The following is a 25,864-nucleotide window of genomic DNA, read 5'->3' as shown; positions in this document are numbered from 1 at the left end:
GGTGTAATTTTTGTTGTGCTGATTTCTGGGTTCCTGATGAGTGTTGCTGCCCATGGGTTGTCGGTTTTAGAGTAGAATATTTTATAAGATGCAGGGTAACCTGTGACCACACCTGAGCGAACATACGGTTCCTGCAATAAGGTAACATCAATTTGGTTTTCCTCTATTTTAACTTTTAGTTGGTCAGCTACCTGTCTAGCTCTTTGCGCGTTCAGTTGAACTGTTTTTATTTCACCTGGTTGAACACCAAGATGTCCTGCGCCGACCGGGCTAGCCAGGTGGGTAAAGTGCCTGCCTGGCAACCGAAAGGTCGCGGGTTCGATCCCGCCTCGGGCTTGGATTAAAGTACTGCAAAAACCTTGGGAGGTGCATTATGGCCACAGAAGCCGATGCTCCAACAACTACCAAAAAAAAAGATGTCCTGTCGCTTCAAATTTCGCATCATTTTGCAGACAGCACAAACAGTCATAGATCCACGCTTTATGCGCTTTTGACGCCGGAGTTCTCTGATAACCGCAGCTGCACAGTTGCGTTCTGATAGTACATCTTCACTAATAGCGCCTTTTCCTGCAACGTTGTTGGTATTGCTGCTGTAGTGCAGGCAAACATCTACTATGATTTTGAAGAGACTGCTTTGCTTTTATACAGTACAGTAGAGCTGAGTAGTGGTGCTGTGGCAATAACTTACGATTATGCAAATAACGTAAGTTATTTGCAGAATCGTAACTAGGATAGTTACGCGCGATACAATGACAAATTTTATAACTGTTTTTTTTTTTTTTTACCAATAAATGGCGAGCGCAATTTTTATTGTACCTGTTGTCCAATTTTTTCTTCAGTACGAGCTTTAGAACTCGCTCTAGATAGGGATCGCCCTCTACATAGAGATACTTTAATTTTAACAACCTTGTATATATATATAAAGAGATTAGGGAATATGAAAGTCAAGAAGTTTAAGCTTGTAATTTAAAATTCGGATAGAGCTCGAAAAATTGAATAAGACCAGCATGATAACTTATTTTTCATGTACATGCTGAATGGTCAGATGTGAGAATGCAAAAGCATTTGCATTTGCGTGAACGCGGTTCAAGTGTACATGACTACTCAGGGGCGGGCCGTCCCGAGGTGAAAGGGGTGCACTGCACCCGGGCGCCAACGTTCAAGGGGCGCCCAAGAACCTGAAACTTGCATACACATACGAAAAAAATTTTAAAGGGGGCGCCAAATTTCGATTGGCACCTGGACGCCACATACTCTAGGAACGCTCCTGTGACTACTAAACACGGGCAAAGTTCTTGTTTTTTATCGTGTGATCTCCTCTGATCTTATGTGGAAGTCTTCTCAGTAGAAACAGAAGAATTATTATACGACAAATTACGTGTATAAGACGAGTTTTGCAATGGATGGTTTTTTTTCCCTTCATTATAAATTACGAAGTATTAAATGAAATTACATTGAGGAAATACTGATTTGCTTATGTAGAGTCGGTCTATTTGAGATGGTGAAAGCATAATTTTTTTTTTTCTGTTTTTCTAGGCGTTTTTTTTTTTTTTTTTTTGTCTAAGAGTCGTTTTATCAATGATATAAATTTACGAGTTTGATTTATTTGATTAAACATAATTAATTTGTAACAGGCATTATTGTAAGTTTACTTATATTTTGATTAACATAACAATGATTATACTAGTATTTTTTGTGATGATCTCGACGGTCGAAATCACTGCAAAACTTCATACACAGACTTTTGTGGCAGTCCCAGAATATAAACATAAAATGTTTGTTGCTTTTATTAATGTGTACTTAGGTTTATTGTGTTATCTTGTCATAATTGCATATGCCAGGAACAACAATTCATGACCAATAATGAATGATACACGTTGAGTAATTCAAAATCTAGCACATGCACACCATAAAGGACTTCTACCCCCTCCCTGTAGATCCAATAAAGTCGTCCGTTATAAATTATCTACTTTAACTCTTCGCATAGCACACTACAATTCGAAATTACGATGCAGCACTGGAAGAATGAAATTTAGGTATAACTCGAATAACGCACAGCGTTGCCTGTATGCGTGTAGCTAAGTATTGTGGACTGGTTTTCTTTGTCGTTCGAACACCCTTCTCTTCACAATGCGCCTTCACAGCACATAGTTGGCACGGAGCTTCCTCTCTGGGCTGTTTTTATTGTCTGTCGTATATTTTTGTAAATATTTCTTACGTTCGAACAACCTGCTGTTGGCTGTGCTCAGCCCCTTCCCATCCCTTCTACTCTTGCCCTCTCTGACAATGCTTCGGTAGCGCAAATCTCACTTCTCCGCGGGGCGCCAAGCGCACAAGCACATCACGAATCGCGAACCACATCGCTACATGCTTATTGACGTCGTCTTTACCAGGGAGTAAACGCTGAATTTTTGGCATCTTCCCGCGCTATTTTTAGATTCCATGTTCCCGCCAGTTGGTTCTCTGCTGTTGCTGTCTGCTAGTGCGCGCTTCTGAAGGATGCTTCTCCCGTAACTGGTTGAAACGGACACCTACCTTCTCGCCACCGGAAGAAGCTATTACCTGTCGAGCAAGTGGTAGTGGGGAGTGCCGCCGCGCTAGTCGAGGAGCTTGATGTGGCAGTGTCTTAGCCGTAAGCAGCGTGGTCTGCTCCGCGGTTGAGTTTGTTGGTCGCTAGCCACCAATCAGTAGCCATAGATATTGAAAGAGGGAATGATGCTCTTGACATCTTCTCGCAGACATTAAAACACGTGCTCTGCATCAGTGTCTCTGAAGAGTTTTATCTTTCTTATGCGTGTTCGTTAAGTCTCGATATTCGTCAAACTGGAGGAGGTAGAAGACAAATTAAAGATGACAACGAAGACGAAAAAGAGAAAGCCAAATCTTAAGTCAAAGTCTAATGTATCAAATAAGGAGAAGGGGGCTTCTAACTCCATGAGTAGGTTGCAGCTTTCCCTGCTCAATAGTGGATTACTACCTGCTGCCGAGGAGGAGAAAGCGACAGCACTCATCCCTCAAAAGCCAATCGAACTGTCAAAATTTCCTAAACATGTGGCACTCCTCCGGAAATACGAGGTTCTATTGCGTATCGAATTTCAGGTACAGTGTTGTTTCCTTTGCTTTAAAGTGCTTAGATAATAAACCCTACAGGTAGTTGTGCATTTATCAAATCTGGCATGCCTTTCTCGAACAGATGACAGTTGTTGTGATAAATGTGCAGTTACCGTATATAAGTCCACATTTGAAGCATTAAAATATTGTAAAAAAAATTTAAGATAGACTTATACGCTGAGCATAAAATTCTGAGCCTGAATTAAAGGTACGTGCGAGGTTAGAAAGACACGAATTAATACTGGAATTTTACAATTTATTGTACGCATTTTTACACATATACACATTGTTGCTCACTTTTTAAAAATTAAGGATTTGTTTTAAATAAGAAGAAAACAGTTAATGGAAGTCGTTGGAAGTTATATTTTCGGGTTTACTTTTCAAAAACTGGAAAAGTAAACTTTATTAATTTTTTATAGCAAGCGCACTTCCATATTGGCCTGACGTAGCCGAGTGGTCAGGAGCGCGAGTGCAGTAGCGCACGCTCTTTGAGTGTACCCCGGTTCAAGCCCGTGACTACTAAATGACGATTAACGTTTGTATTGATTGATTTATTGTAAACTCCTCTGATCTGGTGGCGTGCCGGAGTATAAACAAGAACATATCGAGGCATTAGTTACAGAAAAATCAATTTGTAGTACAACACTAAACAAGGAATGACTCGGTAACATAACCAGTGCCTCCTAAATACACTGAAACCTGCAAATTTTGGTTTCTTGACCTTCTACATTAGCGAGTGCGGTATACGCTTACCACTTTCTTTACAGTTTACCGCTCAGTATAATAAAATTAAGAGGCCTCCGTATCCGAGTGGTCAGGAGGGTGAGCACAGTAGCATACGCTCTTTGAGTAGACCGGTCACTGATTGATAAATACGGTCGATTTGCCAAACCGCACTGGACCAGCGTGGCAGATCATGGACCATTTCCCTCGACACGAATTGCTGAGGAGGTTTCCATCATGCAGTGGGTTGATAATGGCTGCAGTTTACCTCTTTTTTTATTTTTTTATTTATAACAAAATGTAACAATGTAAATTTTTAAAAGAAAGAGGCAGAAATAATTGAAGTAATGAGCAGGCAGTGATTTTTAAAGCAGGTTTTACTGTCATACACCGCGCACAATGCAAAAGATTACTGAAAAAAATGGGGGGGGGAAGAGCTGCTTATACGGCGAATATATGAATTATTAGGAATTTAAGGTAAAAAATGTAGGCAAAAACAAATATGGAGGTCTATTTATACAGAGGAATATACGGTAAGTGACTCGAGAACCATATTTTGTAGACTTGATTTTTTCCTATTTTTAACGCGTTTGTGGTGTAGTGATCTGGGGCTGGAGTGGTGTCAAACAATAAAGTTCATTTTTCTTTACAGACGAGAAAACATGATATAAACAAAATTGATGCTTTTTATGAATAAAATCTCTTTCGCTATTCGGGATTCAATAATTCAGAGGCTGGCCGTCCCGACGGTGCACTGCACCCGAGCGCCAACGTTCAAGGGGCGTCAGAAAACCTGAAACTTACATACACATATTAAGAAAATTTTAAAGGGGGTGCCAAATTTCAATTAGCACACGGGCGCAAAGTTGCGATTGGGGCACGCGGGCGCCATATACCCCAGGAACGCCCCTGCAATAATTTATTGGTTTCGCTTGTTAAGTAGAATCAGTGTTTCTCTCCTAGACAGTGATTTCTGACAGATTTGAAAACATGATAATTTTAAATTGCCGTAAATGATATTAGGGATCAATGTTTTCTACCATTGTACCAAACGCAACTCCAGACTTAAAATCTTTGCAACCGAATATTTTTATTTAAGCTAGGTTTGCGTTAATATCCAACTTTACCAGAAGAAATAAAAAATTGTGTGTACCGAGCACGCGTAGCGGAAGTTAAGTGAAATTTCTTTAGGCGAACATTTATCACTTGACCAAGGATCCCATATTGACCGTATGAATGCCGCAGGCGACGAAACTGCACGAATAGGAGTCTCGGAGACATGATACTTTCCATTACCAAATCTAGTTTCGGCAAGTGCTGTGGCATTGGATGATATTTAAAGCCATTCGACTTCGACAGAACCGGAATCACTTTGTTCTTGTGAGAGCCACGACAACTGTTACAGGCCGACATTTGACTTACATCCTCATTTGGAAATGCTGTTTGAAGAACAGAGTGATCTCGAGCTGCTACAGTCTCTTGAACCAAAGACAATATCTTGAACCAAAGACAATCACACACGGAACAGACTGAACCGAAATAATTATTCAGGAATGTACGCGTAAATTGTGCGTGGATGCTTCGGTGTTTCTTAAAATCCTGTTATTTACGCCCGGTAGTACACGTTGAACGATTTGGTGGAGTTCTTCTGGCTTCGCTTTTCGTTTACAACTGGGCTTCAAGGATTCCGTCGTTTCCACGACTCCTTCCAAATTCACTTCTAATATTTCTGGGGAGATGTAAGGCTCTGAAGATGTGGATGGGTTCTCCGGTTTCTTTGTTCAACTCCATCGCACGCTGTAATTTCTTCCCCTGTCTAAATAGCTTACATCTCTCCTTTGTACTCAATGGAGGTGGTTTCGGTGGTCGCATTGCACGTATATGTGCACTACAGGGTGTCTCAAAAATATTGGTACAAACGTTTAAGGGAGGTAGGTAACATCTAAAGGAATGTGAATCGCATAGGAACCCATAACCGGAAACATCACAGTAAGTCGGTACACGGCGCTGTTCATCAGTTCGCGAGATGGAAAATTTCCGGTTTACTCATTCAAGCAGTAGTCGCCGCACGAAGAGCATGCATCGATATACGAACTGTGAGCTGGCAGACATGCACCTAGTGTATCGATTAGCAGAGGGCCCACACGGTGTGCGCCCCCATGCGGCACATAGTGGATAATGTTTTGTGGAGGGCGCCACCGGTGGTTTCTCACATCTGCACCATGGTACTTTGTGAAGAGTTTACAGAATCTCAGTAAAAGCCAGAAAAAGTAGGGTGTCTGGTTTGTGACAGAGTAGTGCCATGTTCTGTTGTTCTGTCCCTGGTTGCTTAGCCGCAGGGCCCCTAAGGGAACCCCACATTGCCTGCCACCACCACTGGGAGGTGAGCCAGGCTGTCCATTATACTCTGGCTGGCCTCTGCCATTGTTGCCTGAGCTTCTTGACGGAGACAAAAAAAAAAATAATAATAAAAAAAAAATAATATATATATATATATATATATATATATAAATAAATTGAAAAAAAAGTAATAAATAAATTGAAAAAAAATAAAAATAAAATAAGAATAAATAAATAAATAAAATAAATAATTAAGGTAACAGATTAAAAAAAGAGAGAGAGAGATAAATAAATTGGAAAAAAAGTAATAAATAAATTGAAAAAAAAAAAAATAAATAAAATAAGAATAAATAAATAAATAAAATAAATAATTAAGGTAACAGATTAAAAAAAGAGAGAGAGAGAGAGAGAGAGAGAGGCATAGAAGAAGAGAGGATTAGAGGGGGAATGAATTTGGGTGGGTTGACAGGGGAGAATAAATCCACCCTAGTTTAGGCGAAGTATAGGAAAGGGTGTGGGTTTAAAAGTCACAGGGGACAGGCGCCCCTGTGTAATTGCCAATGGCATAATGCCTGTAGATCCCGGACTGTGGTCAGTGCCAGCAATCCCGCACCTAGATCGGCGCCAGCAGTATATCCTACCCATTTCGGGTTTGCGATGACTTTTAAATCCCGCACTCTGACGAGTGCCAGCATCCCGCACCTTGGATGGTGCCAGCAATAGATCCTACCCTATTAGGGTTTGCAGGATTATGTCTGCTTTGTTCCGGGGGTATGGAGAGTTATCCCACCGGTCCAGTTTATTTCTTGGGCTCTGAGTTCTGCAATTTTAGCTCGCTTAAGTGCAAATGTTTCCTGCGCGTAGGTGGTTAATGCCTTATAGGTATCTTCCTCCAGTAGCAGAGTGAATTCTTCGTTGCGAGGGTTTCTCTGTATTGTGGTGAGGAATTTGAGCCTAATGTTATCGTAGCTGGGGCACTCATACGTGAGTTGTCCCCAGGACTCCTCTTCGCCGCATTGGCAACGTGGATCATTCTCGATTCCCATGGCGGTCAGTTTTTGTTGGAAGGATCCATGGCCGGTGATGATAAAGGTCACATGGAGACCAGGCGAAAACCAGGGTGGAGGTTCTGGTGAGTTGAACTTATAGATGGAAGGAATCGTTTTGTGATGGCCCCTTTTGTTGTAGTGTCCCAATCATTTTGCCATATCTCTTGTAGATGTTGGGTTATCCTTTGTCTTTCCTGCCTGGTGCCGTTTGTGGTGTCAAGTTGAAAATTTAGCAGTTGGATTGGATCTCCCTTCCTTAAGTGATAAAAAAAAAAGCCCTCTTTTAACCACTTCTAAGTATAGTGGCTGACATCCAGTTAATACCTGCAGAGCAGGGGTGCTGACGGTGCGGCACGCCCCGCAAATTGAAAGGAGCATAAACCTCTGGATTGAATCCAGCTTACGTTTATTTCTTACTAGGATGGCTTTTCGGTACCAGATGGAGGCACCATAACACACAATTGGCACGTATACCGCTTGGTATATGAGAGTAAGAGCTTTCTGCTTCAGCCCCCAGTCTTCCCTGCTGACCCTCCTTATCATAGCATCGTACCTTTTGAATTTTGTTGGCTAGATACTTTAGGTGGTGGTGGAAGGTAAGCCCGAGTCTAGGAAGATACCTAGGAGCTTATGGGCATAAAGTTTAATTTTACTGTAGGTGGTCTTGTGATTTGTACCCTGCCTTTAAGGAGTATGGATTTTGTTTTCTCTCCTGAAATGGTAAGGTTGTGCAGGGCTGTCCAGTTCTGAAGTTTTACCAGTGCTCTATTTGCCATTTTCTTCAGGATCCATGGCCGGTGATGATAAAGGTCACATGGAGACCAGGCGAAAACCAGGGTGGAGGTTCTGGTGAGTTGAACTTATAGATGGAAGGAATCGTTTTGTGATGGCCCCTTATGTTCGTCCTGGTGTTAGCACATACCAAAAGGATAAGATCATCAGCGAAGGCCAAGGGCTCAACACCTCCCAGGTCCATGCCCAGGAACTCATCCAGGACAATAGACCAGAGGAAAGGGCCAAGCACAGAGCCCTGCGGACAGCCTCGATCGATGTACCTAGTCACTGTCTGGAATCTGTTGGTAATTTGGACTTTTCTACCAGTTAAATATGACATTAAACTGTTGTATAGGTTGTTGGAAACATTTGATTGTCGACGCCTCCGAAGAATGCTGGGCCACCATAGTCGATCAAAGGCCCCAGCGAAGTCTACCATGATTGCAAGGAAGTACTTAAAGGCTGTGTGAGTTGCTTGAGTGATTAATCTGTTAATGGCATATTCTGTGCTGCTACCTGCTTTGAATCCAAATTGCTTGTCACTTGGAAGTTTTTGTTCTTCATATCTGGCGGTTAAGCGATATAGGAGCAGGGGTTCTTGTAACTTGGTCATTGCAGATAGCAAGGTAATCGGGCGGTAGGAGATTGGAATTTGTGGTGGCTTGTCAGGATTTTTCAATATAAATTTCAGCGTTGCCGTTTTCCAGGATGTTGGAAAGGTGCTTTCTGTCAGGCACCTATTTAGAAGGCTTAGGAGAGTAACAGAACAGTATTCTGCAAATTTTTTGATCACATCCACTTCCAGCAGATCCGCACCAGGTGTTTTTCCTATTTTCATTTTTGTTTATTGCCAAGTCCATGTCAATGTTATTGAAGGGGGATTCCACAGAGGCAGGATGATAGTTGTGATTTTCATCTACTATTTCTTGTTGTCGTTGAGTCATAGCTGCAGCTTCAATGGGATAAATGGTGTCTAGAATATTGTTAATGCTATCCTTCCAGGTGTAAGTAGAGGAGCCATCCATCTTTAGTGTCGTATCGAGTACCTTTCCTCGCGGCAGCTTGTTTGTTACGATCTTGAAAACGATGCCCCAGTGGTCCTTATTATCGAAAGTAGATACCAGGGTTTTCCACGTTTGCTTTTTACTTTTACGTATTAGCTTTGTGTATTCATTTCTGACAATCCGGTAAATCTCTCTGGTGCATCTACCTCATGTGGAGGTAGCCTTGATCGAGCCTGCTGGTACATTTTTTTTGAATGGTGGACTCTTCTTCTGAGATCCTGTAGTTGGGGATTCCACCAGGGAACTGCATACCGGTAGGGCCTTCTGCGTGTAATGGAGAGATCACATGCAGATCTTATGGCAGTGGTAATAATCCGTACGCAATCATCTGAAGGGAGTGCTTCAGGGAGTGGAGTGTCTTCAGGGAGTCTTGTTGTTAGCTCAATCCGAAAGCGTTGCCAGTCTGCCTTTTTTGAATTGTATCGTATCACATTTCGTGGGTTCGGAGGGGTCCGTTCCACAGAGCGAACCAGAGAAAATGATATCGCTCTGTGGTCCGACGTGGTCCAGGCTTCTTGTACAGTTCATTTTGCTAGTTTGTTGGCAATGTCTGGGGTGGCTGCTGTGACATCTATGGTGCTCTCCCAAAGGGGGCCGCTGTAAGTTGGAAGTTGATCTGGGCGGTTTATTACCTGGTCCCCATGCGGCACAACATCGCTTCGCAATAAATGTGTGGGCAGGTATGGTCGGTGACTGCTTAGTCGGCCCATACCTGTTACCATCCCGCATGAACTTCGCTAAATATCGGATCATTCTTGAACGAGTTCTACCAGGGCTACTTGACGATGTTCCAGCAAATGTGAGACTCAACATTTGGTTTCAACATGACGGGGCGCCTGCCCATTATGGAAGGTGTGTTCGTGACCATTTGAACAGGCGTTTTGAGCGTCGATGGATTGGCCGTGGTGGATCCGTTGCCTGGCCCCCACGCTCACCTGATTTATCGAGCTTTGATTTCTTTTTGTGGGGGGAGGGGCTCAAATATATCCTGTATGAATCGCCTGTGGAGACGGAAATGGATCTCGTGGTGAGACTCGTCTGCGCTGCTGCTACTGTCAAGAAACTCCAGGTGTGTTCGACCGTGTGCGCCAATCCATGCTGCATCGGTGTCACGCATGCATTGCGTCTCATGGTGGAACCTTCGAGCATCTGTTGTAACATCATGAAATGCATCCATCTCGTACTCCATTGTTAATATAATGTCAAATAAATGTTTGCCACTAATTACTGTCTTGTGTCATTTCTGCTTCTTGTGCCTCTGCTACTACTTTCACGTGCGTTTCCGGTTATGGGTTCCTATGCGATTCACATTCCTTTAGATGTTACCTACCTCCCCTAAATGTGTGTATCAATATTTTTGAGGCACTCTGTACACGCCTTACAACGCTGACTATTAGTCTTCGGCATGTTGAATTATAAACTCTTTTCTGTCGAAATTTTTTATTAAATGCGGTGGAGAATGACGAAAGAAATAGCATGGCGCAATCAGTAGGGGTACTGATTGGATCATGCGTCGCTCGCATGATCGGAGCGACGCATATTAAATGGCGGGACGGATGAATCATTTCGTGTCGCATTTTCTTGGCTATTTTTGTCAATCCATGGACGCATTGCACGTGTACGTACTCTATACTCCTTACAACGCTCACTACGGTGGACTCCCGCTTTACGATTGGATCACTTTACGACGGACACTCCATAACAAAATACCGTTCACTATACGATATGTGTGAAGTAAGTGCCGGTCATTGTGATCACGTTTACGAATTGAATTTTAATTCTATTAACAGCGATTCTAATAAGCGAAAATAGGAGGAATATTATCCACAGGCTATATTTAGTTTTATAGATTTACACTTAATTATCTTACCAATTAAAAAAATTAAATGATACGTAAAAATCGGAAGAATATTTTTCACAGGTTAACAAAAAAAAAAAAAGAAGGCAAAAATTAAACCGAAGACCTATGCAGCAATGTGGCTGGGTACGCCAAGAGCTCACAGAAATACATGCTCCTCAGCTTATCATTTGATATGTCCAACGTTGCCTTTATCCCATTTCATTATATTCCTCCATCATCTAGTCCTCAGCGCTAATACCCACTTTATCAAATTTCTTGGGCTAGAGCAGGGGTGGTCATTTATTTTTCCTCTCGGGCCGGTCACCTATCTGCACACCTGTTCGTGGGCCTGTGTGTGTGAAAACTTCCCCATCGTCTTAGTTTTTCATTAAGTGTGTTTGCATAAGTAAAATACAGTACGTAAAATAGTGCAGCATTGATATATAGCATTATATAATTAAATATAGCATAATTATTTAGCTGTATCAGTTCCGATTTATTTTTCTTTGAACAGAAAAATTAAAACCCTTTGTTTTCCGGTAACAGCATGTGGTTGTATGCAGAAATTCGATTTTGATATTTTTAAGAAAGATTCGATTGAAAAAGGGCGAATTCAATGAAAAAATACATTAAGTAAACAATTTATTTATTTTTATGGAATTTGTTTTTCATACAGAAAAATACATAATTCGGTGTTCAATGAATTTGAACTTTGATAAATAAATTTAAAAAAACAAACACATTTAAGATAATATCGAATTTTAAACGTGTTAAGGCAATCTGCGGAAAAATTAGCTTTATTATAAATACTTAATGCGATTTGTGATATCGAAGATTATCCTTTACTATTTTATCTACGTCAAAGTTGAGTCCACTTGAAATTCTTAGAAGTGCTTGAAGGTTGGAGTCTGTCATTTGTGATCGATATCTACTTTTGTTAAAATTCATGTTGGAAAATGTTTTACTCACCCTTTAGACTCTGAAGGGTGAGTAAAACATTTTATTTTATAGTTCCTGGTGCTTTTCAAACCTCTTTTACATTTCCAATCTTCAAATCTCTTTAACTAAACTGGGCTACGGGATTTTTTTTTCGTAATCTTTCAAAGTCCCGCGGGCCGGATAGAATGCCACAGCGAGCCGTATCCGGCCCGTGGGCCGCCTTTTGCCGATCTCAGATGGAGGGAAAATTGGCAACATCTTATCCACGAATGCGCCTGCTCTCAAGACATTAGGAATGAGCTGCGAAATGAAGTTCCATTCTTCATCAAATTGACCAACTTGTTCTGAGCCCACATCACCTGTCTGCACTGGAGGCTTTTGCAACTGCCAGAAGGAAAGATATGCTTACAACTAATGCGGTATCCCCATAACCTCAAGCACCATTCAAAGATCAACCTATTGACCTTTTCAGGTATATTATTATTATTTTTTTATTTCCTCGTCCTTTTTCTGTTTTTTTTTTTCCTTTTTTTTTTTTCACTGGTTGGGTTTTTTTTTTTTTTTTTGCTGTTGTCCCTCTGGAATGGACCCCCTCTTGGCCCACCTGCTGGCAACACCAGGTGGGTCAGAGTCTCTTTTGAGATAGGTACGTGCTATACTGGGACTAGCCCATCTTCCCTCGGTGTGAACGAGGACCCAGAATCATCATTCCAGACACATTTTGGCCGTTTTCAGTTTATTATTATTAACCATAAGGTGCAAGGAAGCCTGAGACTACTTATGCTGCACCAGCCAAAAAAAAAAAAAAAAAAAATTCACAAGTTACCCTGAGACAGAGAAAGAGAGAGAGAGAGAGAGAGAGAGAGAGGGGGGGGGGGAGTTAGAAGTAGAAAGGAATCACAAAGAAAGAGAAGAATGATGATATCCAGCTCAGGACCCTGGGTGTGCCAAGCCCATACTCACAAGATGTGAGCCCCTGGGGATCTTGGTTCTGGTCTTCACAGAGACACGAGTTGGAGCTGAACAGTTGTTCCAGGTGCAGGCTTTTACGTATATACATGTCCATATGTCTGCCGTGAGTTGTTCGGAGTTTCTCAGCCCGCACAACATGCAAATAACTCGTGAAAACAAGCTTCTGTGTACATAATAGACATGAGCATATCGTCTGAGATGCTGAAGTTTCGTGAAAACAATAAAAAATCGGACATCTATTTCAATATAGTCTTCTTCGCTTCTGATAGACCTCTTTCATCGCGAAGCTAATCCCTGGACACTATCACGATTTCTTTCGTTTCTTGTTGAACAACTTACGCTCTACTTTTTGGGCCTCGTCATATGAGCGGAAATGCTTTTCCCTAACGCCACTTTGGATAAAAAAAAAAAGAAAAAGGCGTTGTATGGACGAATAAACTTTGCTGTTCATGCCTGAGACCGAATAACTCAACCACGGAATGAAAAAAGGAGAAAATAGCCAATAAAAGTCCATTGATGGTGGGATTCGATCCCGGTCCTTTTTTACCCGGTGTGGGGAGGACGGTGATTATTACCACTGTGCTACCGCGCGGACACTCTTTTTCGAGTAGTCTCTTGGGGACATGTTAGGAGAATACGACAGCACTTCAAAACGAGACATTTAATAGGTCCTTGAGGCACTGTCACGCTATAAACAAATCCCTTGAACCGGCCCTTGCTGTTTAGTCAGGATCGCAGGTTCGTAACCATCAGAATATGAAGACTGGTGCAAGTTACCTCCGTCTTCGTAAAACCCTCCGAATAATCCTAAACATGGCTGACATCGCTTTTCCAGATGGCATTTTTGGCTGCAAGAAGCCTTATGTGATGTCACTCTTTATTGGCTCGCGTACTTTCAAGCCGAAAGTACTCAAAGATAATTTATTCTCGTTCTAGGAAATCGTCTGCCTTTAGCGTTTCAGCTCATTTGAGAGTTCACGAAGGATCATCCAGGCTCGTTCTTTAGTGAATCTCAGCTCGTTATGGATATGATAAATAGATCTGATGCTCTTACAGGGTTCTTCATTCACGTCTTTTAACTTAATGCACTAGTTTGTACGAATGAGCCTTTCCACAAAAAAACGTTATCTGGCTTGTAGTCGAGAAGAATCTTGTAGAACCTGGGCCCAGTTTTTAAACTTTTGGCCATACTTATAGGCGTGAGTCATTGTGACAAACCGTTCTCATCGTTAATATCAACCATTCTACGATAAATTTGGATGATTTTTATCTCTTCTACATTCAACAATAGTATAACCGCTCTCATCTTCAACTTAATACAACTTTACTTACACTGAGTGGACAGAAATCATGGGATACCTACCTAATAACGGGTAGGCCCACCTTTCGCCCGAATAAGGCCAGTCACACAGAGAGGCATTGAATTCACTAGTTTACGAAAGCGTTACACAGGTATTTCCATCCATGCTTTCTGCACAGCTGTTCATAATTCCGTCGCATAATTCTGGGTGGAGGATCCAAAGCTCGAACGGATCTTTCCACAGTATCCTAAAGATGCTCCATAGGGAGTATTGTCCTGCTGGAGGAGTCCATTGCCCTGTGGGTGCCCGATGACCATGAATGGGTGCAGATGGTCTGCAAGATTGGACGCGTAACCTGGATCGTTCAGAGATGCGTCTAGACTTACGAGAGGTCCCAACGTGTGCCAGTTGAACACGCACCAGACCATTACCCACCATCCACTTGCCTGAACAATTCCTTGTTGACATGACGGGTGCATAGCTTCGTGTGGTTTCCACCAGATACGTACCCTCCTGTCCGCTCGAAATAACGGAAAACGGGACTCATCGGACCAGGAGACCCGTCTCCAAGGGCCAGTGCCGATGTTCTTTCGCCCCAACCTATTGCGGCTAATGATCGCCTGATGGTCTTGGTGGAGACATTCTGGCATCTCCCTCGTTGAAGTCGGCGGCTATTTGTGCCACTGTCGCTCTCCGGTTAGCTCAAACAATGCGAGACAGACGTCGACGGCCACGTTCAGCCACTACCTTTCTCCGCCCACAGCTCTGTCCACGGTGATATGTTATTCATGAAATGGCGTATTCCCGATACACTCTTGATACTGTACAACGGGGGTAGTGCAATATCTATACCACCTCCGTGATAGAATAACCCATGCGTCGGACACCCACTATCATCACTCTTTCAAAGTCGGTTAACTCACGACGTTTTTCCATTCTGACATCGAATTGCCATCTGCATGAATGCAGTGTACCTATATACCTGCCAAGCGGTGGGTTCGTCCACTAGCGAGAGGGGGGTGACAGCGTCGCGTTATCAGGTATACCATGAATTTTGTCCTTTCAGTGTACAATGCCACTTTGAATCGTGCAGTTGCAGTTTATATGCTGTAATAACAAATGACAGTGGAGAAGCTTTTTTTTATTCCGACTCTTTCCGTGGCCCTCAAAATAGTCTAATACATAAGTTTTCAGGATAACAGAAAAACTGTTCCTCGTGGTATCTGATGTTTGATCTTCAGTATTATTATTAGCCATGTAATGCAAAGAAGCCACAGGCTTTTGCTGCACAGCCAAAAACAAACAATTAAATATATAAAAAATTAAAAAGAAACAACCTATTTTTTTCTATCTGACCTTTGAATTCCGCAACCTGTAACCTCAACTACCCTCAGAAGGTAATTTATTCCAATAATTAACAACTCGCTGACTAAACAAAAAAAAAAAAAAAAAACTCTTCCTACCATCTAGTCTAAACATTTTTCCTTGTAATTTGAATTTTTGGTATCTAGTCATGGAATATTTTTATAACAGTGGAAATTTTCGCCTTTATTCATTTTACTCTCTCATCTCAAAACCTTATATATCTGAATCAGGCCCCTTCTAATGTGCTTGAATAGCTTTTCAGCCCACATATTTGAAGTTATTATTCATATGGATGCTCTTTTGCAGATCTCACAAAATAAGTTGCCTGTCTTTGGATACTTTCAAGAAAATCGATGCCTGTTTTCAGGCGCTGTTTCCAAACTTGGACACAGTGTTCCAATTGCGGTTCTACAATGGGAAGTGTATTGTTTGCAAACATGGATCCACTTCCTACAATATGAGGGAAGTGCATTGTTTACAAACATCGGATCCGCTTCTCGCTGTATAAGTGGAAGTAGATTTCTTACAAACATCGGATCCATTCAGAACTTTGTACATCAAAACTTGTAACAGATCAAAGGTTAAATGTCACAATTAAGAATATATGGCTAGTTATAACTATTAAAATGCTCATTGATGATTTGAATCCTCCTGATGTGCGGGAAACCTGAATCATGCTGTTCAATCGAAACCTGCCCACTGAGCCAGCAAGCAACGCCTTCAACTCTGAAAATTTCTGCCAACACACGCTACCTGCAGTGCAAGCTCTCAACAGTGACTTTCATAGATTTGTTAGGAATGAAGTCTACAGGCGAGAAGTGCTCATAGCCTGCAACCAGTAGATTAAAATAATCCATGACACATTACAGATCAAGGCCCATTATGCCCAGTACGTTTGTAAACTTGTTTGCATCTGATGTGTATTGTTGAGACTACCATTGTATTCACCAAGGTCAGATATTTCGATGTGAGCCTGTTCTTTTAATTTTCCTTGTTTAATTTTACTTAAATCAGAGAAATAGACTCCCGGTTCTTTTTAATCAAAACATTCCGTATATTACAATCATATCCGTCGTTCTAACATGTTACAGCCTATACAGTGACCTCTCCTTAGTCAAATGCTTTGCTAAAGTCGAAACTATTTTCTACATTAAGTTCATGACAACTGGGTCAAAACAGCTAACCAACCCATCTCTTAGGAATTTTATTTCTGTCTAAATGTCCCTGTATTATCCTCTGCCATTTCCACCCTGATTTTCGCTACCACTGAAGTTTGATTGATCGATGGTTACCACTTCACTCTTAGAACCACCTTTATGCATTGGTAGTGTACGTTGGCCCTTCTCAAATCAAGAGGAATCTTTCCTGAGTCCGGTGATCAGTGATTCCTCATAATTAAGATTACTTGACATCATCAGCTCCAGTAGCCTTACTTACCTTTAGGTGCACGCGCATTTAGCTGTAATACAATTAACTGTACGAGAGCAATTGTTTGCTATCTCGTCATGCTACAACACTTTTGTTGTTTGTTGACCAAATGATCTTGTGTCATCGTGGAACGGAGATAATTTTGATTAACTTCACGTTTTTAAAAGCGGCCTTCCGCGCTGACCATTGATACTGGCAACCTTACAAGAATTCCCAGCGCCACAAAAAGATTTGCCAATGATGCCGTTAAATTATTTGGGCACATCAGTTGCAAGATTTCCGGTTAAAATAACTGTTTTCGAAACGGTTCAAGAATATTTTAATTCTTCGTATAAAACGATGACAGAAAGAATTTCTAAATCAATATTGGAATTGATCGTCATAATTTACGATCAACTGAAACCCTTCTTTCAATTACTGGATTGCTCTATTTAAAAATGTTGAAAAAGCGGATCCTAAAATTTTCTTTATTTATCATTTCAACTTATTCTTGGTTCATTATTAAGCATTCTTTATCGGCAGCGAATTTTTATCAAATTTTTTTTCTCAGATTCAGTTTTCTTTTTCTTTTTTTTTTCTCAAATTCAGACTCAGTTTCCGATTCAATTGCCAATTTTATTTCCATTGGCATTTAGATTTATTCGAAATCTAAATAGGCATTTAGATTTATTCGAATGATTGTGAAAGCAGGGGAACGGCTTGTGACAAGTTCAAATTGACCTCTTTGAGGGCTTTGCTTGTAGTGTTTATTTTGTTCAAAATGTCATACCAAACAATTAGGCAGCACATAAATTTGCTTTAATAGTTTTTTCCCACTGTCAAAAATTTGGACCATAATTGCTAATATAGAATTCCTTTTTCAACCAGTTCATTTGCGTCTTGTTGATTGAGAGCTATTTTCTGTTCCTCTTTCAATTTTTGGCGCTTCTCTAATCTTCGGCGCCCTGAGTCAATGCCACTTTGGCTCGCCCCTGTCGATCAAAAGCCTTTGAAATGTCAAGGGCAAACAAGAAATCATTATACGAACAGGGGATACATATCAGATACTAGTGAACCGCTCTTCACATTCCTGGAAATGAATATGGCCCTGGCCAAAACGAAGGAGGGTAAAACCGAAGGCTTGGATTTGCTGGAAGTTGACATAGCAAAAAAGTTCGCAGAACACTATCCTATAACTCTCTTAAGTTTATTTAATAGATGCCTAGCTGAAGGAACATTTCCTGACTTCTGGAAAATTTCAACAAATTTCAAAAGTTAATCCTAAAACACCCGAAAAAACCACCTCAAGTACCGACTTCTTACAGGCCAATAGCCCTTCTTCCTGCTTTGGCCAAACTCCAAGAACGTGTTTTGCTCTCCCGTCTCACCGACTACTACAAAAAGTAACAATTACCATCTCCGCATCAATTTGGTTTTAAAACAGGCTGCAGTACAGAAGATGCTATCCACAGATTAATCTCTCTAGCTACCCAGACAGAATCTAAATACGCTCTAGCCATAATGGTGGACTTTGCGGGGACCTTCGATCGACTATGGTGGCCCAGCATACTTCAAAGACTTCGGCAGGCCAAGACGTCCAGCAGTCTATATAACAGTATAAAGTCCTACCTCAGCAATAGAACAGTGCAGGTAACCAACAAATACCAAACAGTCACCAGGAATATACTGCGAGGCTGTCCTCAGGGCTCTGTTCTTGGGCCATTTCTTTGGTCCATTGTCTTGGACGAGTTCCTGGGGATGGATCTCGGCGAGGTGATCTCGTACTGGTTGTTCATTCTGGTACAAGAGCCGCATTGGAAGTACAAGCCAACTTTGCACTGGGAAAACTTCAAGACTGGGCTGCCATACACAAATTAACAATCTCCAGTGAAAAAACAAAGTCAATCCTTCTAAAAGGAAAGCTCCAAATCCGACGGCCACCAGTGATGAAAATTAACAACACCCCAATCCGTCTCTACACAGAAATCAAGTATCTGGGCCTATATCTAGACGCCAACTCATCCTTCCATCCCCACTTAAAATACCTGTCAGCTGAAATCCGAAAATACACTGCAATGATAAGGCGAATTAGTAGAGCGGATTGGGGCCTAAAGAATAAAGCTCTATCATTAATATATAAGGCAGTATATGTCCCGATTGTGTGCTATGGAGCCTCCATCTGGTGTGAAAAGGCAATCCTGGAAAGGAACAAGCGCAAGCTTGATTCCATTCAAAGATTTATGTTATTATCGGTTACCAGGGCGTGTTGTACTGTCAGCACCTTTGCATTACAAGTAATTGCAGGATACTTACCTCTCTATCTGGAAGTTGTCAAGAGGGGTCTCTTCCAGCGCCTGAAGAAGGGAATCGCAACGCAATTGTTAAACCTGCAATTGAACCATGCAAATGACCCTAAGAAGGAAAGAAGAAAAATTGCAGACCACCTACAAAACTTCTGGCAAGAAACATGGGACACAACGCCTAAAGGTGCAATCACCAAAAGGTTTATTCCCTCAATTAGTCGGACTTCCCCAAAGCCTCCTCCCTGGTACTCGCCTGGATTGCAAGTCACCTTCCTGCTTACAGGCCATGGACCGTTCCAGCAAAAACTAACAGCCATGGGAATAGAAAATAACCCATATTGCCACTGTGGTGAAGAGGAGTCCTGGGAACACCTTATGTACGAGCGTCTCAATTACGACAACGCCAGACTTCAATTTCTCACAGAGATTCAAGGAAACCCCCGCAATCAGGAGTCAACTTTACTTCAAGAAGAGGCCACATACCTAGCCTTAACACGCTACGCCCAGGCTGTTTACAATTGTAGAAGAGCAAGACTTGCGGAACTCGGGGCAGAACAGAATAACGTGCAACCCCTGCGATTCCCTACTGGGATAGGATAATGCAATTTACTCTGGGTGCAGGATACTCACAGGAGCACCTGCCCCTGTAATTTTCAACTCCCTTCTCCATCCTCTTCCTTAGAGTGGACTGCCTTCCCTCTTTGGTCCACTCCAACTACTGTTCCCCACATTTGACCTCTTCTTCTTCTCTTACTCCCCCCATATGCTCTCTTATCTTTTTATTTTATTTTTTTTTACAGCCTCAACTTTTTTTTTTTTCACTCTTCACTTTTTTTTTTATTATTATTTTTATTTTATTATTATTATTATTTATATGGCTTCTGTCAGGAAGCTCAGGCAACCCTGGCAGAGGCAGCCAGAGTATAATGGGCAGCCTGGCTCACCTCCCAGTGGTTGTGGCGGGCAACGTGGAGTCCCAGTAGGGGCCCCGCGGCCGAGCAGCCAGACACAACGACAGAACAAAGCACAATACTACATTAACTAGACATTACACATTTTTTTTTTCTGGCTGTGCAGTAGTTCTGCATTTCATCACACAGTACATATGGCGCAGATGTGGGAAACCACCGGTGGCGCCTGAACCTAAATACTATGCCACTATGCTACTATGTTTCAGTTTCACCAAACTTTTCCATTGAATTTGTCCATAGAGATAACATGAGACAGAATATCATCAGTGGATCGACACTGACGGAATTCATACTGGCGATCGTTGATCAGATGGAAGGTTCCCAGATAGTTTAAGAGTTGGCAGTTAATTTATTTCTCTATTACTTTAGAAAGAGTAGAATTAATTGCAATGGGACGATAATGTGTTAAAAAAAATCACTGATTTCGTACGTGATTTTTTTTTTTTTCATGCACATGCTAAAAGAATAAACCTGATGTGAATTAGTATCCTACAGTTATCGTTTTTAGGTGATTGGTCTATTCGTAGGTTCGTTCTACACTGCTACTTTACGTTAATCCTGATTGGCATGCTGCCTAAATATTCTAAAACATGCATGCATTTCGAATTTTCACGTTCCATAGACGCTTCGACTTCTCGGAGCCTGTAATATTAAGTTAAGTTAAGTTTAAGTTAATACAAATGCTATGAAAGAAAAGTTAAGTCTTGCAAAGGGACATTAACGACGCTCCTATTCCCGTTTAAATTTTTTTAAATATTCATCCATTTTAAGTTGTTCGCCATTTATCAGGCTAGTCCAAATAATTTAAGGGTCAAACTTGAAGTGAAGCTTGTATAACAGATCCTTGGCAAATTAAAAGGCGAAGGTGCCAAACAACTGTTACCGGAGGCTTTATATATATATATATATAATCACGTGGATAAAGCGATGTTGTTACTGATTACAGACTTGCTTCTTAAATTTAAAAGCATGCATTTCGAATTCTCAAGTTGCGTACACCCACAGAATTCTCGAATGTTCGTAATATTAAGTTAATATTAATCTTTTCCCGCTAGTTGGGTATCTCTTACAAGCAGAATAGGAACGGCATACGGAGCCCGACGTGCCACTATGCTGTTCGGGTAGAGAGACTCAGACGTTGCAGTATTAATAAAGTATGTAGTTCAAACACGGTTAGGACATTTTTCGAGAGTAGTTTTTTGCATCGTATCTTGTCATCGCTGTTATTTAACTACCTGTTGTTGCGCTTTATGAGGGACTTCAATGCTAAGGTTGAAAAAAGACAAAGCAGCGCAGAAAGGGGAACTATAGGAAATTTTGGAATTGGTGAAAGAAATGAAAGAGGTGAAAGGCTTGTGGAATTTGCAGAATCTCAAGGACTGTCAGTAACGAACACTCTTTTCAAGAAAAGGGTGAACAGAAAGTGGAAATGGAAGAGTCCAATGGATTAACTAATGAAATCGACTTCATCCTCACTAACAGAAGATATATTGTGAATGATGTTACCGTCCTGAATAAGGTAAATGTTGGAAGTGATCACAGAATGGTAAGATGTACACTTGATATAGATAAAGGAAAGGAAAAAAACTGACTCGAGTAAATAATACAAAGGTCTTTGAGATAACAGAAGAGGAGAAAAAGCAGTATGTACTGGAACTTAAGAATAAGTTTGAGCTTCTGCAGACTGCTCAGGACCAAGATATCTACGAGGAATATTACAACTTTCTGAAAGTGATAAAACCCAAGAAACCTATAGGAAAAAAGAAATCCAAAGAAGAAAAAAATAGTCAAGAAACACTTGTCATGATGAATCGAAGACGACAAATGAAGAGTAAGAAAAACACTGACAGGGAGAAAATTGAGTATACTGAGTTATGCAAAGCCATTAGAAAGAGACTCAGAGAGGACATAAGAAAATTTAACACAAGAAAAGTAGAACAAGCATTAAGGGGAAACAAAGGACTTAAATCAGCAGGCATGAGCAGTAATACAGAAAGACAAATGATACTGAAACTGAAGAATAGTGATGGTGTACTTATAAACAGCAGAGAACGCATAATTCAAATAGCAGAAGACTACTATAGAGAATTATACAAGGGGCGGGGGAATGATACCAGCAGTGGGGAAGATGGATTGCAAAATAGCAACACATACGACATACCCGATATTCTTCCTGATGAGGTAGAACATGCATTGAAGAAAATGAAGAATCGGAAAGCCCCAGGGGAAGATGAAGTTACTGTAGAGTTGTTAAAATTGGGAGGAAGAGACATAACACAAAAACTGGCAAGGCTCTTCACAAAGTGCATTAGAAAAGGTGTGACGCCTAAGCAGTGGAATAATGCAATCATAGTTTTGCTGCATAAGAAAGGAGATAAATCAGAAATTGGAAATTATAGACCAATTAGCTTGTTATCCCACATCTACAAGTTGTTCACAAGGGTCATTACTAACAGATTAGAAAGAATACTTGATGAGAATATTACAGCTAATGGAGAAAGCAAATAAATATAAAACACCATTATGCTTGGCATTTGTGGATTATGAAAAGGCATTTGACTCCATACAGCATAAGGCAATGTTTCGGGCACTGGAAAGACAAGGCATAGATACCCCATATATTATGATTTTGAAGAAAATATATGAGAGTGCTACCTCCTTTATTAGACTAGACAAAGATAGTAGGAAATTTAAAATCGAGAAAGGAGTTAGACAAGGAGACACAATATCTCCGAAGCTGTTTACTGCTGCCCTTGAGGAAGCTTTCAGAAGATTAGAATGGTTGCAGAAAGGAGTCAATGTGAACGGAGAGTACCTAAACCATTTACGATTTGCAGATGGCATTGTGGTCATAAGCCACGATCCCAAAGAGTTAGAGGAAAATCTTAATCAGTTACTCACAGTTAGTAAGGATTTTGGACTAAAGATGAATATGGCTAAAAGAAAAGTAATCATGAACAAGTATGCCACAGAAAGGGAAATAATGACTGAAGGAGCAGTAATTGAAAAGGTAGAGTCATATACTTATCTGGACAAGTAATTAGCTGTAATAAAGATAATTGACTGGAAGTCAAGAGAAGAATAAATTTTGGATGGATAGCATTCAGGAAATATAGTCATATACTGAAGAGCAATATCCCAGTTTGTCTAAAACGTAAAATAATGAACCAATGTATACTCCCCACCATGACGTATGGAAGTGAAACTTGGGCACTCACCAAAAGAATGGAAGAGAAGTTGAGAACTACACAGCGAAGAATGGAACGAACTATATTGGGAATCAGACTGTTAGATAAGAAGAGAAACACATGGATTAGGCAGCAAACTCAAGTAAAGAACATTCTTATCAAAACTAAAGAACTAAAATGGTCTTGGGCAGGACACATAGCTCGAAGACATGATGACAGATGGACTAAGAAAATAACAGAATGGTACCCAAGAGAAGCTAGAAGAAAACCTGGAAGACAAAGGCGGAGATGGATAGATGAAATTCATGCGTTTGTGGGTAGTAAATGGATGGCCAGTGCTCAAAACAGAAGGAACTGGAAAGGTGCTGGAGAGGCCTTCATCCTGCAGTGGATTGAAAATAGCTGATGATGATGATGATGTTGCGCTTTAAAGAAATAAACTAGATTATTGAAACTGCTAACTGTGTTTTCTTAAGAATTTTCCATGAATAGCATATGTCATAAAATCATATATACGCTAGTTTATGTCATCTAGTTTGCTTATCTTAACATTTTATTTGATTCTCATCCCTCCTTATTCTGACCAGATAGACAAAAACTACATGCCACTCTCCGAGAATATGTAATGAGATATAGTATCTTTTATGCCCCCTCCCACATTCACAGTTCCCTAGAGAATTCATAGACCTCTCTAGAATCCTGGCTTCTCTTCCAAGTCCTTGTGGGTAGTGAGAACAGTGTTGCTGATCTCTTACATCACGTGTAAAAGTTTTGTGTTCGATACCGTGACATCCAAATTAAGAAATACTATCGTGGCTATGGGAGAAATTTTTTATAGAATTTGTCTGTCATTTCTTGGTTTCCGCATTGTATTTTATGTCATCTATGAATATCAAGTGTGTGTGTGTGTGTATGTGTGTGAGAGAGAGAGAGAGAGAGAGAGTGCAGGTGTTTCCTTTCTTCTTTAAGGGTATATCCGTATTTGCTATTATTGAGTATAGTGGACAGTGGGTTGAATTAGAACCATAGTGGGCTTAGGGAACTCCCTGGAAGATTCCCTGCTCTAATGGGGATCAGTGTCGTCCTGATGTTCTCGACTTTAATAGTGGTTCTCCACAGTTGCTTCTAGAATTGTGTCCGTGTCTGGTTGACTTTGTAGATCTTAAGCGTGGCCTGTAAGGATAAATTATATGAGCTTTGGCTCTGCAATTCCGATTTTCGTGAATCTAATGCGAAGGAGGACTGGTCTCACCGGGCTCCCTTTCCCGGTGCCTTTCCACCCTCTGCGCCTTTCTCCCCCTCTAGCGCCCCCTACTTTCTCCTGGTGAGGCATGACTTCTGGGGTTGCCTACACTATCATCCCCATATTTCTACCTTAATCCCCCAGCCTTCAGTCTCCCACCCAATCTATCTTTATGCCAGCGAATGTCCCCCCCACACAAAAACTTATGTCCAAATTACCGTTCGCCCATATTTTCGGCCTTTATTATGCAAGCGATATCCCCCTCACGTAACGATCATCAAAACGGACGATGATGGATACATGTATCGCATATATATGGATCTGTCTGTATGTACGTGCATATAAAAGAGCGCTCTGCCTCCACGGGGCGAAGGTTGGGCAACGTTGGGCCTCAGCAGGGGTCCAGCGGCTAAACGACCAGAAGAACAACGGTACATGACACTACACATATACAATATCCATACACTTTTAAATCTCTGGCATTTCCAACGAACTGGTACACCAACAATGAAAACTACGCGGAGATGGGGGAAACCCCTGGTGCCGGCTGAAACTAAATACACCTTACACCTTATTGTTTGACTATGCGCTCTCTGAAGATTTTAGACGCATTCTACCTTCAGCTGTTCCGGACTTTTCTGCAGGACATTATTCTGGGCAAGAGAACATCTTTCTTATCTTCAAGACTATGCCTCCGCTGTGTTCTCTCGTCGTAAATCTCTTCATCCTGCCAACTATAATGCAAATAACGTGAACTGTTCCTAGGTTTGTGAATACTATATACATGTATATATATTAGGTTTTGCTACGTACAAAGTTAACAACAGCTTCGGGTTTTTTTCCCTTGGGGAGAATTCTCATGTTTTTTTTTAACCTAACGCCACATGATTTTTTTTTTACTCGTATGGAATGGCCCCCTCCCCTTCCAGAGGAATTTACCTAAACATTTGGCAATATCAGGTGGGACAGAGTCTCGAATTGAGACAGTTCGTTCTCTACTGTGACTTGTCCACCTTCCCGTGGTCTGTACGAGTACCCAAAATCATGCCTTCAGGTGACTGATGATTTCGCGTAGCCAAGCGGTCAGAACTATAAAACAGCACAACGTACATAATACACAGAAATCTATACTAATCACGTATTTGGTCCATTTGCAGTGATACTAGCCTTCACAGAAACATGAAGCGGATTTGAACTGATGTTCCAGAGCCGCCCTTTACAAAACATGTATTCCTGGTGTTGACGACATGGTCTTGGATGGCAAGCATGAATCC

The 25,864-nt window shown here is 41.2% G+C and overlaps 1 protein-coding gene across 2 annotated transcripts in view; it reads left to right on the top strand.

Moving 5' to 3' along the window:
* The first annotated feature begins 2,299 nt into the window (after positions 1-2,299).
* The window catches only part of LOC150087098 (receptor-type tyrosine-protein phosphatase kappa-like), a 453,299-nt gene continuing 429,734 nt past the window's right edge, over positions 2,300-25,864 (top strand). For both annotated transcript variants that reach the window (XM_090372951.1, XM_090372952.1), the window contains exon 1: positions 2,300-3,099. In XM_090372951.1, coding sequence (XP_090229077.1) covers positions 2,851-3,099 — 249 coding nt within the window. In that variant the 5' untranslated portion in view covers positions 2,300-2,850. The remainder of the gene's footprint in view (positions 3,100-25,864) is intronic.

The sequence above is a fragment of the Mastigoproctus giganteus genome, chromosome 4 (assembly GCF_048544385.1).
Source record: "Mastigoproctus giganteus isolate SK-2022 chromosome 4, ASM4854438v1, whole genome shotgun sequence".
In the NCBI taxonomy this organism is placed as follows: domain Eukaryota; kingdom Metazoa; phylum Arthropoda; class Arachnida; order Uropygi; family Thelyphonidae; genus Mastigoproctus; species Mastigoproctus giganteus.
Note: the sequence above shows the minus strand (reverse complement) of the source record. Positions and strands in the feature narration are given on the sequence as shown.